Here is a 20,115-nt window from a genome sequence, read left to right as displayed (position 1 = left end):
TTGAAACATGGCTGCACCCGTGACACCACCATACATATTTAAAATATCTGCAGATATTGTCTGCGCATTCCTCGAAGACCTTGAGATTTCTGTAGATACGGACGAATGTTTTGCAACTCTGCACTCCTGCAGACTTTTTTTTTTTTTGGCCATTGCTGTGTTCTTGTTTTTAAGTCTTACGGTGGTCAGATGGGCTGAGGCCATGTACCAGGCCTGCTGAAGCTGCTAGCTTCCATTATCTGATTGGCTCAGGAGTGGGCAAGCAAAAGGAGACTTTCATCACTGGGGTCATGGGGTTTTAGTTGTTATCACCACATCTTTCAACCATTAAAAGCATGTGTGAGCTTGCTCCCTCTGCTGGGGAATTACTTCATAGCAAATCAAAGCACCGGCCAGCACAGTGCATCCTCCTCTGTTCCCTAGAAAAACAGTCGGTGTGACTTGTTTGTCGCTATTGGTGATTTTTCTGGCAAAATGCTGCCACAGAGTGCAGCCACGAGTCGGTCCACATGTACTGTAAGTGGTCCCACCACTGCTGATCTCCGTTGCCCCAGCAGTGACATCAGCCCTCTGTCCATTGGCTGCTGACTGTCAGGCCATCCTCCTCACGGCATGTAGCACCTCGGTGTGGTCACGCTGCCAGACGGCTCAGACGCTGCGCTGTGGTCAGTCAGACGCTTTTAGCTCCAACTTGTGCAACATAAAGGACTTTTCAGTGGATCAGATGTCACAGTTTAGTCGACTGAAATGATTCAGATAAATGACGAATGTTTTCTCATTTTGTTTATAGCTATCATGTCTGATTTGGCGCATATCCCATGCCATTAAATGTGTGGAAAAGATACAAGTGCCGCTATATTTCACATTCTGAGGACAGTTTGGAGATGACAGGCAGAACTGCGCACATTTGCGGCTGGAATGCTAAAACAACGGGGTGGATCCTGCAGTTGTCACATTTTACAAATCATTCCTCTTTAAATCTTAATCCAAAAACATCCCTCAGAAGTCCCACTCCCCTGCAAATCACCCCCCCCCCCTCTCTAATCCTAATTTGCACACAAGAAGATTGCTAAAGGGCTGCCTGTGCCAAAGGAAAGGGTCCTAAGGGTCAGACGGGGTTACTGAGGAATAACCCTTCATGCAGTGTTAGTAGGGACCGTCTGGATTAGTGATGCAAATGTCCCATATCTGGTCAGGCCTTCACTCTGGCTCCATCCGCCTTTTCTTTTCTGATGGGAGGATCATCGCGCAGAGTAATTCTCTGTTTGAAATGCAAGTCGTGTCACTGGTAAATTTTAATGATTAAAACATTACAGGAAAACGTTAATAAGTGGCACCCCGGAACCAAGAGAATTCATTATGCGCCATGTGCATATACATTGTATACAACTGAAAGTTACACTATTTGTGTGTCGTTTTCTTATTTGCAGGTGACTGAATAACAACTAAAACATCATCACATCCAATTCTGCGACTATAGTTGGATGGAAAAACTGGATGATCCGCGCTGATTGTACTGAGAAACAGTCACGCATCCACCTGCAGATGCCCCTTTTTGTGGATATATGTGTCGTAAATGTACGCAAATTTAACGACGCAGTCTGGCCCCTTTTGACATGAAATGCTCAAATGACACTTCTGATCGCCTCTCCGTGTGAGTGTCAATCCTTGTGGTTCAGGGCGATAAACAGTGATTCAATCACACCTTTGTGAAACCATGAATTACTTCCAGGACGAGCAGTTTGGACCTGTCTTTCGTGCCCGTATCAAACTAACACATTCGCCATCCAGAGGACTATCTTCCACTAATCCCTGACAATCAGCAGCGCCTCAGATAGCTTAAATAAACTTTTTTTTCCGAGGCTGAAATTCAAGGGATCAGTGTTACACTTTTCCTATAGGATTAAACAGATCTTCCTTTGCTGTTGAATGGAGGCAGGGAACCTACCGTTGCCCGGCCCTGAAGGCCCAGGGTGCCCTTTTGATCATTTCAGTCTCTCCTTGGTGCAATACCTCTGATTGGTCAAGAGAGTAAGAAGGGGGAAAATCTTTAATTAAGCAGATAATCTCTCGTTGGGACGAGAGCAGCTCCATTTCAGAGCCCCCTCCTTGAATCCTGGAAGCCCCGGTGAAGGTTCTTGCGCTGGTAGCTCAGTTTCCTCTCCATCGTTTGACTGTCTGCAGGCTTTGGACGGGCTCAGACTCACCGTCATCCCCCTCACCTGTCAGGATGTTCATGCATTTGGAGGTTTTCTATTACATTTTCATTCTCCTGGCTCACATGAGGTCTTACTGCTGCTGGTGAGTTTGATTATGATATTTTTTTTCTTATTTTTTGTGCAGTTTGTTTTGTGTCCTGATGTTCATTTCAAATATATGCAGCAAAAGCACTGTTGTCTGTATGAAATTGTTTGTAAGCCCTAATTTCCTAATTTTAGATATTTTTTTTCCTCTCATCAGCCACTAGAATATTATTCAAAAGGCATAAAATGACAAATGAAGTCACGTAATTGAGCAATTTGGCAACTGGAAATAAGGAAATTATTGCGTTTTCACATAAATAGTAACTGGATTTGTTCATTTTTGGCAGCATCACTTTTTAATGAGCCACCTTTTATAAAGAGTTTATGTATTAATTAATCATTTAATTATTATTTATCAATATTTTTTATGCCATTAGTAAGAACAGCTGTTGGGTTGCCAGGTTGTACAAGCTCCCTTTCACTGGTTATACCATCTGACCACTTATTTGAGGGGGAAAAAAAAAAAGTCCTGCAGACAATCAGGACCAAAATCTATTTTTTAAACAATTCACCAACACTTAAAATTGCAAACTTGATAAATCAAACCATTTATTAATGCCTTTTGTTAACATTTATAATGTCAGACCCGATGGCTCAGTATAAAGTGAGAAAACCGTGAGCATTGATAGCAACACTGACAGCTGCATTATGTCCAAACAGAAAGCACAAACTGCAGCCAGTGGGACTTTTTACAACCTGTCATTTTTAACATTTCTATAAATGTTTTTTTTTTTTTTTTTTTTTTTTTAACAAACTCAGCAGTATTGTTCGCAGAGGTTTGGATACAAATTGGTGTCACGGTTTAACATGTTACAAAGCGCACTAATGAGAGATGTTAGCAGAGGAATTCGTGAAGGACACTGAGCTTCCCTGAGTGAATAAGCTGTCTCCTTTTCCAGGTCAGTGAATAATTTCTTGATGACTGGACCCAAGGTAAGCCAACTTTCTTTTGATCTTTTCTCCTCATCCTTTTCCCAAAAGAGACCGGCAGAGAGGACATGCTTTCTGTGCAGGCTCGTCATCTTTGTGATGTCTTAACTCAAGTGAATTGATGATCTCTGCTACCTGTCTGTATGCAACAGGGGCACTAACGCTATATCAGTGATATTCTTGGCCCTTTGTGATTTTTTTGCTCCCCTCCGTACACTTGACCTTATTCAGGGGCTGTGTGTCTCTGCCGGTTGAATGTTTTAAGGGGCGAGGGCAGGCATTGCTGTAGTGGGTGGTCATCATTAGTGAGCCAGACCCCTGTGAAAGAGGTGGTACTCCATCTCCCCAAAGGCCACTTGACACATATTAGTTATATTATCGTTCACACAGGCTGAACAAGCAGCAGGCGAAAGCTGAGGACAGAGCGTATTTCATCGTATTCACTGCGGCTGAGAGAGTTTAAAAAGCATAATAATGTTTAAATCTAGTTGTTTTCGTCATGAAACTGACAATGAGCACTAACTCAATCTCCAAAACATTGCTTATCTTATCTGCTTTGAAGTACTTGAGAAAGCAAGACAGTGGTATCATGTGAATACGGGTAAAACACCCAAGAGGAAGATATAAATGTAAGAGAGGCTGAGACTGGTTCAAATCACCATATAACACTTGATTTTACAATTCCAGAGCACCAGAAGTGCCCTTATGATTTGTTGTGACCGCTGACGCTCTTCAAGTGGCATCTGTATGAAGACTCAGGCTGAAAATACATAAGAACATACATATATATATACTCCACTGATTGTGTTGGATTTACTAAATGATGATTTATTAAAGTTGCATCAGGTAAATCTTCTGCAAAGATGATGCTAATTTTCATGATAGGTGCATATCTGTGTATCAGAATCATGCCAGATGCTTTGGTGCCACTGCAGTATTTTACGGGTTTAAAATATTTCCTTCATCTCTGCTGCTGCAGGCGTACCTGATCTACTCCAGCAGCGTGGCAGCAGGAGCTCAGAGTGGCATTGAGGAGTGCAAATACCAGTTTGCATGGGACCGCTGGGACTGCCCCGAGAGAGCTCTGCAGCTGTCCACACACAGCAGCCTGCGCAGCGGTAAGTCCAGAGTCCCCGGGGACCGGCTGGCCCTGAACACCAGCTCAGACATCTCTACACTGCAGCAGGGGAGCAGAGAGGCTCCATTTCTAAATGGGGAACACGCCTAATGGATTTTAAAAGAGGTTTTGTAACTGCATTGCTTGTGTTTGAGTTTCTGTGTTAAAGGGGAGTTTTTTTTTTAATTTCCTTTGTGAAATAGAGATGTTTGCTCAGTCTAAACATTCACCACCCTTTGGGAGAGTTACAGTGGGCACGGTCGCTAGAGGCAAAACAAACACGCTAATCCATTTCACAACATCCACCAGAATCGCTGCCTCTATTTGCAGCTTATAAGAGCAATTTTCCCACATGCGCAAGACAAACAGTCACATGTGTTAAGACATACCAAATCAACTTCATGTGGCTACAGTTTAGAGGTGAAGATGCCAAGTTTCATGGTCCTGAAATTGTATAATTAAGACAAATGTTTTTGAGCCATTTTCTGAAATAAAAGTGGCACTAGATATATAATATGAGAGCTGAAACTTGGTGTGCAGGTAATGGGACTTACAGATTGTACCATAATGTATAAAATCTACAAGATGGTTAATGAGCCTCTCTGTCGACAGCAAATCGGGAGACTGCGTTCGTTCATGCCATCAGCTCGGCTGGAGTCATGTACACTTTAACCAGGAACTGCAGTCTTGGAGACTTTGACAACTGTGGCTGTGATGACAGCAGGAATGGACAGCGAGGTCAGAGAAATACACAGATTTGTACATGAATACCCACAGCAGCAGAGGTTGACACAGACGGGTGACAAATTAAAGCTGGAGCCTCAATAGTGGAGTGGAGAGTCGGCAGCAGAGAGACACCAAGAGAACGGCACAGGCCTGACTGCTTGACCCCCACGGTGATGGGATCTGGTGGCTGTGATATGCTGTAGAGGCCTGATGCAGGCATGGTTTGGGTCCCCTTGTCCCGTTAGAGGGAAGGGTCACTGCAAATTGAAACAAAGTTGTTCTGAGTGATCACCCTTATCCTATGATGAAACATTTCTATCCTGATGAGAGTGGTCTCTTCCAGGATGTGTCCATCCATAGGGCGCAAGGGGTCACTGAACGGTTTGATGAGTATGAAAATGACGTGACTCACACGCTGTGGCTTTTGCAGCCAACAGATCTGCACTGAGTTGAAAACCTATGGGAGATATTGGACTGACGTGTTAGACAGCGCTCTGCACCACCATCGCAGGAAGCACCAAATATCTTTTGAGAGAATGGTGTCCATCCCTCCAGTAGAGTTCTGGTCTAATGCCTCACTAAGTCAGCTCTTCCTGTAATTTGTCACCTGTCCGTCTGTGTGGCAGGATGCATTTTGTTTCTTATTTTTGAATCAAATTGCCAAGTTTAACTTCTTTTTTTGTTCCCCTAGGTGGTCACGGCTGGCTCTGGGGCGGCTGCAGCGACAATGTCGGCTTTGGTGAGGCCATCTCCAAGCAATTTGTCGACGCCTTGGAGACTGGGCAGGATGCGCGGGCGGCTATGAATCTTCATAATAACGAGGCTGGACGCAAGGTACAGTAGGTGATCTTAATTCACGCCATCCACTTGGCAATGAGAGATGAGCCCTTAACATAAGATGTAGTAAAAAATCTGCCTGGATTTGAACCATACAGTATTTAAACTGGGTGGCGGCTTGGTTGAAATCTGGGGAATCTCTCCTGGCCCTCCAACTGATTGCACAGTGTAAAGCACCTTTTGAATCATTTTCTTTCCTTCTCAGAATTACACTGAGTGTGCCACCCAAGCATCCCTTTCACGTCACTATAAGTGAGGTGCCACTCGTCCCCAATAATAACAGTGTGTTCGGTGTACCAGAAGGGCCTATTTACCAGCGCTGAATGCCCCTTATGACAATACCTCAACTCGAGAATCTCAGGATCACTGGTGCAAGCTTAATTAGAGATCCTGGGGAGCCAGACATTGTACAGCATTCTGTATTATGCTGCTTTTTAAAATAAGTGTTTAGTTTTATTCTTGCAATAAGGATCCCACATTTATGTTGGGCTTTGTTTGGCCCTGAGGGAGTCTGAGGGGACCACAGGCGTGCAGCTGAAGTGCTCTTTGTTTACGGTGCCTTTGCTCCCCCCTGTTGGGCCCTAGGATCCCCATGGCACCTGGAGCATCATTGTAACAGAAAAAAATGGGGATAGAAAGAGAGAAAAACTCCTTTTTCATTTCTCCACTCAATGGGACTCTCCATTGGGTCTTCTCACACTGGAAAACATGTTGATAATGAACATGCTAAATAAATACTCCTATTTCTTCTGGGGGGACAATGGGGCTCAATGTGAAACTTTGATTCAGCCTCACCTCAACAGAAAGTTCATCCCCTCCTCACGGAGAGAAAACGTCCCTTTTCAACTGACAGCTGTTTTGTGTCGGGTAAAGTCAGGAAACGCACAGGACGACAAAGAAACAATGGACCTCGGAGCTATCATTTCTTCCTTTCAGCGTATTCAACCCTTTTTTTTTACTTAGCTGGAAAACTTCGGGAATACAATCCGTTAATTTGACAACACATCAATCAAGTGACAATGGACATCCTGTCCCATTTTACACACACATACTTAAACACATGTATGCATATGAATACTCTCAACCACAGAATCAATTTCTTTGTTTTCACACTCACATTCTTCAATGCAGTAAAACTTAAAGACATTTGAATAAAGTGAATCTTGCCTCTTTCCGTCATTTCTGTGCCTCCAGGCGGTGAAGGGAACCATGCAGAGGACATGTAAGTGCCACGGGGTTTCAGGAAGCTGCACCACTCAGACCTGCTGGCTGCAGCTGCCAGAGTTCAGGGAGGTGGGGAACTACTTGAAGGAGAAGTACCACAGGGCCCTGAAGGTGGATCTCCTCCGAGGAGCCGGGAACAGCGCGGCCAGCCGGGGGGCCATCGCTGAGACCTTCAGCTCCATCTCTCGCAAAGAGCTGGTCCACCTTGAGGACTCCCCCGATTACTGCCTGGAAAACCGCACTCTGGGTTTGCCGGGCACGGAGGGCCGCGAGTGCCTCAAGAAGGGCAAGAGCTTGAGCAAGTGGGAGAAGCGGAGCTGCAAGAGGCTTTGTGGAGAGTGCGGGTTGGCTGTGGAGGAGCGCAAAGCTGAGATGGTGTCGAGCTGTAATTGTAAATTCCACTGGTGCTGTGCGGTGAAGTGTGAGCAGTGTAGAAAGACAGTGACCAAATACTTCTGTGTTAAGAGAGGAGGTCAGAGGGGAAGAAATGAGAGTGCCAGCAGCCGCCGGAAGAACCTCAGGCTGAGGAAGAAGCACTGAGCATCTTCATCACTTCTCCCCTGCTGCCATCATATTTGTACCACTGCAGCTCCCGTCTACACCCAAACTCACTGTGCATGTCCACATAGTGTGTGTTTTTGGACAAAAAAAAACGTAGTAAAAATACAATTTCAAACCACCTTCATTGTCAGTTTTGTATTGAAAGTTAACGACAGTGGGATGTGCACAAAGTCTGAGGAGATGGGAAGGGGAGATTTTACGACTTTGTAGAATTTTTGGTACAAATGTATTTAAGATATATTTTTTTATACTTTTTACGACATTTTGAAAAGTCACTGGGCATTTGAAGAGTATTTCTCTGGCTTCGAAATTCTCCACAACATGATTTATTTATTTTCAGACATACACAAAAACCTTAAACGGTTATTACTTTTTGATCTGACTATTGAGCTATGGCATAATTAGCTTTTTTAAAATCAGGCTGTACATTATGTATAGCAGTAAACTTCACATTTTTCAACTATCACTGCCAAGCTTTGAAACATTTTGACATTTTGGGAGACAGTCTCCCATCATCTGACTCGCCCTGACCTTTGCTGCCCTCTTGATGTATTTAATTGTATATAAAATGAAGCACTTTGTACTGTACATTGTTAATTTATTGCACAGCATTTCCTAGTTTTGCTTGATTGTTAGCCCCCTTGGTTGGTTTGTTTTCTATTAAAATGTAATGAAAGAATAATAAATCCTTCGACCTTGTGTATCATTCAGCCTGAGGAAAGTGTTCGTCCTTCTTTAACACGCTCTTTGAGACAGTAATATCTGATGGCTTGCTGTAAACACAACCTCACTCTTCACATTGTTCACGCTGCGGTGCGGATACTCTGGGGCAGACCGACAAGAACAGAAAACTTTCCAGCGAACTCCTCGTTCCATCACGCCTTTCTCAATTTCGCCTCAGCAAATACCTCCCGTTCTCCCCCTCATCATGGTAATCCTCAAAGAGCCCCCTAACTCCCAAGCGCTTGGAAGTTTCTTTACTGTTTAATACTAGTTTAATTAACTTTGTCCAGACAGAGTGGGGCTGTGGGGGTGGAGGGCATGAGGCAAGTTGCCCTTAAAAATCATCTCGCCTCTAATTTTGTATGCTAATCTCCTTTTTCACGCCGCACCTCCTTAGGAGTGGGGGAAAGAAATGTTGGGAAAACTTTGGGCTGCCTGTGCAGGGCTTCCTGCGGCTGTTTTATTTCTGGGCCCACCTATTTGGATCCTTTCACTCCTCTAGGGCCTTCCTTTGCTCGATTTAACAATGAATGCAGAGCTAATCAGCTCTCTCGGAAATGCACCACTGTCGAGGAAGGTAATCCCTTCTTCTCCACTCTCAATGGGCCGTCGCCTTCTAAAGGACTTTGGGAAAAGGCTTTGCACAGATTCACACTGTTCTCTCAAAAGAAGTTAGTTCAAGTATTGTGCCCAAACAAGTGGGTTTTATAAACACATGCTTGCCAGGATACTCACCCCACCTGCAAGTAAGAAGTGCAAGGCCCAGGCAGACTAGCACATGGCAGCCGAAACCGAAACCCTTCAGACGAGATGGGACATGAAAGAGGAGATTAGAGGTCCCATTGAGAAGGGGGTGTTCATTTCTGCACCTTCCTCCTTTTACTCAATAAAGTGTCAAGGAAACACCTTGTTGACATCTTATTTACCAAACAGTGATCATAATCAAAACTCCTCCCTCCTCCGATGACCCCTGTGGGCTCGCTGGATTGCTCTGCCTGGCATGCAGCAAAAACCCTGTCACCAACAAAAGGCCCAGCATACCAAGCTTTTGCCTTGCGGCTCTGTGGAAGCGCTGCAATTTACCGCGATAGAGAGGACAACAGAGTATTTTACAGAAAATTTGAATTAGGACACACATCTTGGATTAAAGCTAACAAAGCCACTTTAAACTCAGTGTTTTGAATGCATCAATTCCTATTTGGGCTCCTTCTGTGCTTAATTATGAGAGTCTTGCACTGGGTCACCCTCAGCAGAAAATTTCCCACTTACTGTACATATATATGCTTTTGCATGTTTGTACAATGCTCTGTAGTTGTCATTAATCACTGTGTGTTCTTATGTTCATAACATTATGGAAAGGCCTGAGTTACAGACCTACCAAAACATGCACGTCTCAGTCTTCGTTTGTCTCTTCTGCTCTCACAATTTCCATATCAGTGTCGTTCCCTCGAAACCACACGAATGCAAAAAGGGAAGGGAGATGAGCGTGTGAGCGTGTGAAACAGCACAGAACACTGATCGTGACTCTACGCAATTTCCCCCCACCCAGAGAGTGACACGACCTCCGACCGAGGGGCCTGAACTTCCGTCTCTCAGGTCTGCCCTGCCACCTTCAATTTGCCATAACACTTGAGCCCGAGGTGGCGGAGGAGAGAGGTGACACCACAGAGGAAGAGTGGGGTTTTTAAGCAGATGCTTTCTCACAGTTAGTTTGAACTTGTGTGGGGAACTCGAGACTATTGATTGAAATGTGTCACTGTTTTTTTTTTACTGTACACCACTGACAACATTAAAAGAGTCAAAAGACAACTGCTATCAAACTTAGAGTTTTGGTTAAAAGTGAAATTACATGTTTTTTGTTTAAATCCATACTTTTGTGGTTCTGCAACACCACTCTGACATAAATAATACAGAGAAAAAGTTGCACGAAGGGAGCCAATTTCTCTCAGGTAGCGAGTGATAAAGCAATCAATGAAAGATGGGAAAACGACTTATAATGCTTCAGAGAATCCTTGACTAATAGGATTTATGGCTTAGGGGTTCTGGACCTACAACACCTGGAGGGGCGAGGGTCAGTATGAATGTGAGAGAAAGCCAACACAGATGAGTACAGATGAGTGGGACGTCTACGATGTGCTGTTATTATTATTGTGCTGATTTTTTAGCAGTTATAGCATTAGCTCAAGAGGCGGTTTGCAGCAGTAATGAGATGCTTTGACTCATCATGATATTGTAACAGTGTCTTTGTTTTGACAGCAGTCCATCTGTTGGGGACGGGACAGCAGTGGTGTGGTTGTTGCTATCAGCAGGATTGAGATACAGGCTTCTTGAGGCTCACCGGGGTGGTCAGTCTCCTGGCTGTGGGTGTCTGCGAAGAATGGGCAGAGAGGAGCATCAGAGGGATCAGCTCAGCTCAGCTCACTGATCTGCACAGGAAACACCGAGCATGGGAACCCACCAGGGGGCCCAAACTAGTCCCTGTGGTGGAAATCTGCAGATAAAGCCTGACTCTACAGAAAACATACAAGACGTATCAGGTTTTACAGAAAAAGATAATGTAATGCATTTGTACCTTTGAGCCAAACTCAGGCCTGTTTGTGGCTTTCAAAAGCTGTAACAAAAAGGGTAAAAATACAGAGCACCAGTGATCAGACTGATTGAACAGATGTACTCATTCTACTACAACATCAGCCTGCTATTGACTAAACTGAGCCGGACCAGTCCACTGAGCAAGGTACAGTGTGCACTGCAATCTGAAGAATGATTGCGCACTGATCAATACAGTAATGGTGAGGCAATGAGGACCATAGTCAAATATTGGCTTAGCATTTCAAAAGTGTTTGTTTTGTGCTTCATTACCATATCTCTCATAGACAGAAAGACAAAGAGAGCAGGGACAACTTCTGTGTTGTGTCCTGTGTTATACTTCACTGACATTACTCTGCAATATTGCTTCTTACTTTAGAGTGCACGACTCAGACCAGCACTGGTAGAAGAAGTAGGCATCAGCAGTAAATAAAAGTAAAAATATATATTTATACTTTCCTGTAGTTAAATCTGTGACATGTCTTCTTCTGAAGGGTAACTTCAGCTGTGAAAAAAAAAGAAGTAAAATAAGTAACAGGAACAAAATTTCCCTCCAGAATGTAGCAGAGTAGAAGCATACATTAGCACAAATGGGAAATACTCAAAAAAAGAGAAAGTACTTCAAATATGTGCTTGTGTAAATCTTCTGATATAATGTTGATCCCCGCATGCAGATTTTATCGCGCAAGATAAGAGGGCATTGTAATGTAGAGCTGTAAATGTTTCCAAGTTTAAGAACAAGTTTCTGAAAAACTGCAAGAAAGGCAAGTACAGTGGCGCCCTCTAGCAGCACGGGCAACTCATTACAACATGAGCGCTTAGTCATCCAGTGCAGTAGGTGTCGCTGTCCGATATTGCGGCTATAACATTAGCCGAGTGTGTTCCTGACTGTTTCAGTCCCACTGTGTCGTTTGTTTTCTGGCTGTCAACACGGTGTGTAAACACCTACACGGAACAGAGCCCGAGCGAGCGCTGGCGTCCGGACGTCCGCGCACATCATTAATGTACAAACAGTGAATGGAGAAGATTGTATGATAATCCCGCCGCTGACTCCGGAGCCTTGCGGGTTCGAGTCCGGAAGAGAAGCCACACTCTGGGTGTTTCATTGTAAGGAGGACACAGGCGGCTAATCGGCGCTTATCGACGAACATGGCAGCGGCGACTGTTGTGGAGGCTGATGCGGCGGAGAGCGAAGGCTGCGCCGGCTTCACTGGCGTGCAGAGCAGGGGCTGGGACGAGTCTCAGCTCCGAAAATATTCCTTCCCAACTAAGCCGATTCCTAGACTGTCTCACACGGACCCCAGAGCAGACATACTAATGAACAACGAGGTAAACCGTTAGCTTGCTAAAACTTCTAATACACATTATTTGCCTCATTAATCTGACATCTTCATAGCGAGAACCACAACAACCTGCACCACAAAACCCTGATAAGAGTTTGAGTCAAGAAGCAGGAGACTGGCGACTGTGTTGGAAACAGTGTAAGGTTAGAAGACATGTTAAGTGAGGCAATGACAGTGACTGTGAACTGTATATAATTAGTTTTTTTTCTGAAGCTGATCTTAGGTGAAAGAGTTAATCATAACATGGAAGTTGATTCAGAGATGTCACGCTGGCCTAATTTTGTCGGCTCGTATTTTAGTTTGTATGGCGAGATCACATTGACCTGTTCAGAGATAAATCTGTTGACCTGAAACACATAGTGCAGTTATAGATAAAATATTCGCAGCTATTTTGATACTTTATTAATCATTAATCAGTTTTCTCTCAAGCAAAAATGCACCAAATTTCCCAATTCCAGTTTCCCTGTTAAATGAATTTGTTCCTCACAATCTGCTTTATTGACAGTAAATTGCATCCCTAAGTGAGTGTGAAGTGAGAGGCATATTTCACATTTGATCATCTGTGTGTTTACGTAAGAAGACCAAAGTGTGACATAACCAGATATCTCTTTGTATTTTTGGGAATGACAGCAAAATAACTGCAAAGCCCATTTGGATTCAGGCTCAAGACTCTGTCAACAGATGTGTGCACATGGATGCAGAATCTGGTGGCAAGGGACAGGATTTTGCTATAGGAAGTTTTCTGGTTTCTGTGTGTAGTTCCTTTGTAGTCTGAGCAGTGTTGACCAATCAGGCTGTGGTTGTATCCATGTAAACAGTCTGTGTGGCGAAAGGGGTGGGGCACACTGGCTGAAACGCCACCTTGGAACCCATTGGCTGATGTCTGATGACGATTTAGGTTATTGGTGGAGGTTTGAACAAATTATTTATGTGAAGTTTCATGCAGATATCTTTTTATTCAGGTTGGACCAATCCGACCATATCAGTCCGGATATAGATACCTTGGGTTTGGATATTGGCCCAAATTGGGTGCAGATCCAATACCAGTCTTTACTTGATAAACTGTGTGCCTCTCTGTGCCGATCACTCTGGATCAGGCTTGACTTCCTAACTCTGTAAAATAAAAAGTAAGCAAGTTAGAGTCAGAATGCCTAAACATCAAATTTCTTCTGTATTTAGTGTTGTACTGTTTTGACATCCATCCACACCACCATCACAACACTTCTGACCACGCCCACCTCGGAGACAGGAAGTGACAGGAAGTGTGTACCATTTCATATCATTGGCACACCTTGTAATGCATCATCTATTGTAATAAAGCATCTATGGTTGCCACAAAAGGCGGAATCATGGTCAGATGATAGCCGGCTGGTTCAGAGATTGGAACAAGGGTAATCCAGTCAGTGATGCCACATCAGGTCACCTGGTTGGTGATGGTTGACTCGCGGCTTGTGTTTCGATAAAGGAACCTGAGTAATGGCTATTGACGTTAGTGGTAACTGACAAAATAGCTGAACCTTTCCCTTATATCTAGTCATTATTCGTGTAAACTGTGACCTTCAATACTTGTCAAGACTGACCAGGTTCTCTTTCTCCGCCGAGATTTTGATGAGTCTCTAGCACACTAACCTGCAATAGTCTGCTCGTGAGAAACGGTTGACAACATAACACAGCAATCTTATCAAAGTAACCGGCACTCCACATTTGAACTTTGTAACATTCAAATGAGGCTCAGGTCAAGCGAGGAACTTTTTTACGCACTTTCGAACATGCAGCTTATTTATTTAAAATTATAAGGTAAGAGTATTCCTTCCATGTGATTTAAAAAACAAACACATTTTTAAAAGTTATGTAGTGATACGCAAAACTTGTGCTGATCATCCCGAATTTGTTAACACTGAGATTCATAATTTGCACTGAAATGTCTACTGTGACACACAATTGTCAGTTCTTCTGTGCTCTAAATCTGCTTCGAAGAAGTCATTGGGCTGATGTGAAAAACTGGTGTGTGAACTGGAATTTGCAGACAAAGCTGATAATAATGGGCAACAAAATCAATTAGAAAATAGAATAATAAGGGTTTGTTATAGTGTGCAGTTAATATTACTGAAAGACACATGAATGAAATGTAAAAACTCATGCATTTAAATGCATCATGTATCCCCGTGTTCATTGCAGTCGGTACTGGTTTGCACATTTACTTTAACGGTTTACTCTAAAGAAAATCTGTATAACAGCTGACATTATTCTAGCACTTCCTCAACGGCCAATCACATACACGCGCGTGCGAGAGTGTGACAAGAAGAGTGTTGATCTGTCCATATATGGCTCGTTCATCCTGACGCTGTATTAGAACTATTGCAGAAAAACGCCGACCCAGTTAAGTCAGTGTGGAGCGCGGAACCCAGGGGACATATGGGACACCCCCCGTATGTCCTCAAGTCCGTATGTCCAGCAGAATCAATACATGAAGAAGTTAAATGTACTATTTTACAGTACTGCGTGATGGCCCTAAAGACCGATAACGCGCGTGGCCGCTTGTGTCTTTGCTGGCAGCTGCAAAGACACAGAAAGACCCTTAAGCCACAACCCTAACACCGGTCAAACTGAAGTTAGTCGTCGGCGCTTTCTGTCCTCATTTTAACCGCAAACCTCCCCGCGCTCTCCGGCGAAAGTGAAACCGAGAGCCGGTGCAGTGAGACAGGCGGCGGGAGCGCGCCCACCGGTGTACGTTCAGTTAGTCACGTAGCCCTCAGTGCCCATACACTGCGCTGCTGCTGGGATGCGCCACAGCAGCTTTTGTTCAAAAGTTTTCTCTCGACAGGGATATAAGTATGAGTAATTTCGGCGTTTTGTGACAGACTCAAGATGACACAGACGCAGCCACTGTAAATATTTATGTAACACACCTTTTACTTTACTCTTCGACACTTTTTGTGTTGAAGTAAAACTATTACTTGCGGTGCAAAATGCATCTGCTGTAGCCTGAGAAGAAACATTTAAATCCTATGGTATGATCACGAGATAAATAAAAATACCACCAGCACTTTAAAATGAGTATGGACAAACATACTTTTTTATTCCTTAGTGCATTTTTCCTTGCTTGTTTTCAGTGTACACATGCATAAACACACTTTTTACAGTGTACAGTATTTTAATATTGTATTGAAATGTCATTTATCTGTTTTCAGGAGCCGGTAGTCTTAACAGACACAAACCTTGTGTATCCAGCTCTGAAGTGGGACATTGCATACCTCCAGGAGAACATTGGAAATGGAGACTTCTCTGTATACATTGCAGAAAACCACAGATTCCTCTACTACGATGAGAAAAAAATGGCCAATTTTGAGAACTTTGTCCCAAAGTCACGGCGACTGGAAATGAAATTCTCTGAGTTTGTGGATAAAATGCACAGGACGGAGGAAATGGGAGGAGAGGAGAGGTAAGAAATAGGATATTTTAGCTGGAAGTTAAAGATGATGAAAGCTATGTCCAGGCTGATGCTCAGTCTAAACAAAATCCTCTCTGTGAAGCTCAAACAGGAAAGAAACCCAAGTGTTAGGAACAAGATGTGATTGTGCTGCAGGTGTGCTTGACAGTGAGGGGTGTTTTCTGTCATGAAATACAATGCAGCACAGCAAAGTGGACCGAATGACTAAGCATTTACACAGGAGAGTCAGGGTAGAAGCCTATTACTGTGACCTGACTTGGCCTGGTGACACACACACAGATCACTTACTTAAGTGAATTCGCTGGAGCTCACATGGTTTTTTTTTTTTATCTATTTGGATTTACACCGTCTGCTTCCTTCAGTGTCATACTGTTCTTCATGTTTTAAATATAGGCTGCTGAAGTACAAGTGCCTTATGGACAAGCTTATATCCTGCAGGCACAGTTGTAGCACTTCTGAAAATTAACTGCATTGCGACTTGCTTCAGGTCTCTGGGTGTAGAACAACGTGTTTCATGCATTTTGCATGTGTATTGTCTCATGCATTTCAGAGTATATCTGCAGCAGACCCTGAATGACACAGTAGGGAAGAAGATTGTTCTCGACTTCCTCGGTTTCAACTGGAACTGGATCAACAAGCAGCAAGCCCAGAGAAACTGGGGGCAGCTGACATCCAACCTGCTGCTCATCGGCATGGAGGGTAAGAGATCTGACAGAGGGAATGCAGTCTCACAGTCTGTGTTGTACGAGGTAGAATAATTTGGCTCCTCACTCGCCGCTGCCCTCAATGTTTTCCACACATCACATTTTCTATTAATATTCCCTCACTATAGGCAATGTGACACCAGCGCATTACGACGAGCAGCAGAACTTCTTTGCACAGATCAAAGGCCACAAGAGGTGCATCCTCTTCCCTCCAGACCAGTTTGAATGTCTCTATCCCTACCCTGTGCATCACCCCTGTGACAGACAGAGCCAAGTAAGCCATGGATGTGTAGAAATCCACAGAGGGTTTGATAATGTGAACGTTATTCTGTCAGAAAAGTAGCAATTAAATAAAGACAGTATGATCATGTTTGGTAATGAATCCATATCTTTCATTTCTAGGTTGATTTTGATGACCCTGACTATGAGAGGTTTCCCAAATTTAAAAACGTTGTTGGCTATGAGGCTGTTGTGGGCCCAGGAGATGTCCTCTACATCCCCATGTACTGGTAAGAACTACGTCTGTACGGCCTTTCCGTAGAAGTGACGTGTACCCGAACACTAAAACATTAAATTCAGTTCCACCACTCAATCAGCTGATTATCTCCAGGGCATTGCGTTTCTTGGATGCACTGATGGCTGATGTATTTTAATGCTTGCTGCATTTTAGTATGATATTCTTTGATTTAACTGCTCATTGGGCTGTTTGAAAATTATTCATCAATGTTTTTATGCCTCCATGCTGGCGACAGCTCCATCCATTCGTCCCGTTCCCATGAATGCGATATCTCATGAGCGCCTTGAAGGAATTTCTTCAAAGTTGGCACAAACGTTCACTTGGACTCAAAGATGAGCTGATTAGAATTTGGTGGTCAACTGTTTGATCCACGCTTTGCTTCTTTCTTCAGGTGGCATCACATTGAATCACTGTTGAACGGCGGAGTGACCATCACTGTAAACTTCTGGTACAAAGTACGCATATTTGAGTCAATACAGCCGTTACTCCAACACGTGTGCTGCTGCTGCATGTCTCTTCATGACCACTCACCCATTTGACTCATTTGCACAGGGTGCCCCCACACCCAAGAGGATAGAGTACCCCTTGCGAGCTCATCAGAAGGTAGCTATCATGAGAAATATCGAGAAGATGCTGGGAGAAGCACTTGGCGACCCACATGAGGTAAAAGCTCTTCCTTCTATCTACTCTTTATTATTCAAACTCTCTCCTGTTGTCAGTGTACTGATTGCAGAAGTCATGCATGAATGTCGCACTGCCAGTTTCTAGAACATCAAGTCAGATCCACATTTAGGTCACCTGTTACATGAAGTCCCAGGGGCATGCTGACCCTTCCAGCAACCCAATTACTGTGAATATTTATGGCTTACCTGATTTAGTACAAAGGAAAGATCTATGCAATCTGGGACAGTGTATAAAACAAAGTAACATGTCTGACAGTATATGAAGCAGCTTATCCTAACCGAAAATCTTTTTATTTTGCTGTAGGTTGGACCTTTACTGAAAACAATGATCAATGGCCGATATGACCAGGATCTCAGTTAGAGCCCCGCCCTTTAAACTGTTAACTAGACTCCTTCTGAAACTGTACGCATGTGAAAGTTGAGACTGCTGCGTGTGTAAAGCGCATTCTGACTTTGGAGCTACGTATCACTGCATGGCAATAAGCAGCCATCTTGAAACCATTCTGCTTCGGTCATCGCTGAGTGCCATGGTCATTGCAAATCCAACAATTACAGAAAACGTGACACACTCATGGGAATTCGCCCTACTTGAAGAAGTTTTTGAAGAGGACGCCTAGTTTGGCTCATGTCTAGATATATTTATGTGAACCAGTCTCAAAGGTCTGATAATACAAGCCAGTGGAAGGCAGTAGAAGTTGTTTGTGATCGGTACCTTTGGAACAACCTCAACATTTTGACCAGTAATTGATGAGACAAGGGGAATTATATGTACAATACACATCAGTTAAACACAGGCCATTTTGTAAATACATGTAAAAACACAGTTGTGAGCTGATTACTAAATGTATGACCATACTGCATTCTCCATGTTCATCACAATGACAGCTTTAAAACTGATTTGGTTCACACCACTAAAGATGACAGGTCTTCTAAGTGTTTTTGAAATACTAATCCATGTAATCTACATTATCTCTACACCCACCCACGCGGTTTTGGGGGAGTGATCAGCAAGAATTTTCTGTTGCAAAGAAGACAGCATAGGCTCGGTAATAAAACACAGAAGTGCAGTGATTAAAAACGGTGGTGAAATATGAACCAAAGTGTGCGTGGGTGTGGAAGAAAGGGGCTCGTGTTGAGCTGCAGGACTGTGTGACTCCTTGCAGCTAAATCATTTTAGCTGAGTGACTGCTTTGAGTTTTATTAATGCTTTTGCGTGTTTGATTTCTATTTCAAGGACTCTATTGGATGTTCTGTTCTGCGTGCCGGTAATAGGTGAGGTGGCACTGAATATAAATTACAGCAGCTTCAGCTACAAATACAGTTAACTTTAGGATTTAAAAGAAAATACAAGAAGTTACTGTTTTTGGGGTAAACTTTGCGGAGTAATTACAGATGCTGGTTTTTTGGGAATATGATGGTTAAAACTGTTATGAGCTGCTTCAGTGATTTATGTTAATGTGATTAACGGACTGAACTAGCAACAATCTGTTGCGATGTAGCTTATGCACTGTGTCAGCCATTGCAGTCCAACATAATGTCCCATCTAGTGTTCAGGTTTGCAGCTGCATGTTAAGCTTGATTTGTCATTGCCTCGCCCATGCACTATACTGCTACAATACAAATATTCAGTGTTGTATTACAGGCAGCAGATCACAGCTAAAATTATGCTGCAGTTTGTACAAAAGTCTAATTCCAGTTGAAAAACTTGCTCTCGTGATCACTTCAGGTCAACAATCCTCAGAAATGCACTTATTTTTACTGACATGCAGCCATATTCTGAAGATGTGTTTGAAGTGCTTTCTCGAACTGTTGTAAACACTCAACAAAAGGGGAAGATAATTTCTTATATTGTGCTCGATGTGCCAAACCCACACAAACCAGTTCATGGTTGTGCCTGTGACAGTGAATGAATCATTAACTGGCGGACTATAAAATAGGAATACCCGATCACTTAATTACATACCGGTCTGATTAAGGTTCAACCTTTGGATTGTTGATCATGTGCATATCTGTTTCATACAAATGGCACTATGATGGAACGGGGCTACTTCCTCCATAAAGAGAACTTACCTGACGAAGGACTGATTCTGTTGCGACGGTAACCCTGTTTACTGTTATGTGCCTTGTTAACGACGGCATGGCACTTAATTTTGCAAGGACTTGATTTTTACATGTCTATTTTATGGTCAGAATGTCTGTTTTCACTCTGGCATTAAACAGCTTTAAATGTGGGACTGAAAGGGTTCACAGCGAGAGGCATGTTGTCATGGATGAACGCCCTTTTGTTTTGAACATTTAGTACGTGCTCTCCTTGTTCCTCTGATTAAAGTTTGTTTGCAAAGTTCTACACTGCTGAGTTCTGAATGACTGCTGAAAGATGTGATGAAGAAATAAAACATTTGATGCTTTT

General features: G+C 43.3%; 2 protein-coding genes across 3 annotated transcripts in view; both read left to right on the top strand.

Moving 5' to 3' along the window:
- Positions 1-2,114: 2,114 nt before the first annotated feature.
- The window catches only part of wnt8b (wingless-type MMTV integration site family, member 8b), a 183,633-nt gene continuing 165,632 nt past the window's right edge, over positions 2,115-20,115 (top strand). The window contains exons 1-6 of one of the 2 annotated variants that reach the window (XM_076743011.1): positions 2,115-2,301; positions 3,203-3,236; positions 4,213-4,351; positions 4,963-5,088; positions 5,768-5,910; positions 7,108-8,403. In XM_076743011.1, coding sequence (XP_076599126.1) covers positions 2,231-2,301; positions 3,203-3,236; positions 4,213-4,351; positions 4,963-5,088; positions 5,768-5,910; positions 7,108-7,677 — 1,083 coding nt within the window. In that variant the 5' untranslated portion in view covers positions 2,115-2,230 and the 3' untranslated portion in view covers positions 7,678-8,403. Of the gene's footprint in view, positions 2,302-3,202; positions 3,237-4,212; positions 4,352-4,962; positions 5,089-5,767; positions 5,911-7,107; positions 8,404-20,115 lie in introns of those variants that run through there. The other variant, XR_013077784.1, reaches the window with a different exon arrangement.
- hif1an (hypoxia inducible factor 1 subunit alpha inhibitor) lies at positions 11,917-20,052 on the top strand. Its single transcript, XM_076742815.1, has 8 exons — positions 11,917-12,336; positions 15,542-15,792; positions 16,352-16,500; positions 16,634-16,779; positions 16,908-17,014; positions 17,414-17,477; positions 17,575-17,685; positions 18,010-20,052. Exons 1-8 carry the CDS (start codon positions 12,157-12,159, stop codon positions 18,064-18,066), a joined length of 1,065 nt encoding a protein of 354 aa, XP_076598930.1. The 5' UTR covers positions 11,917-12,156; the 3' UTR covers positions 18,067-20,052.

This window comes from Chaetodon auriga, chromosome 11 (assembly GCF_051107435.1).
Source record: "Chaetodon auriga isolate fChaAug3 chromosome 11, fChaAug3.hap1, whole genome shotgun sequence".
Classification (NCBI taxonomy): Eukaryota; Metazoa; Chordata; class Actinopteri; order Chaetodontiformes; family Chaetodontidae; genus Chaetodon; species Chaetodon auriga.
The sequence above is the reverse complement of the archived record's forward strand: the minus strand, read 5'-3'. Positions and strand labels throughout refer to the sequence as shown.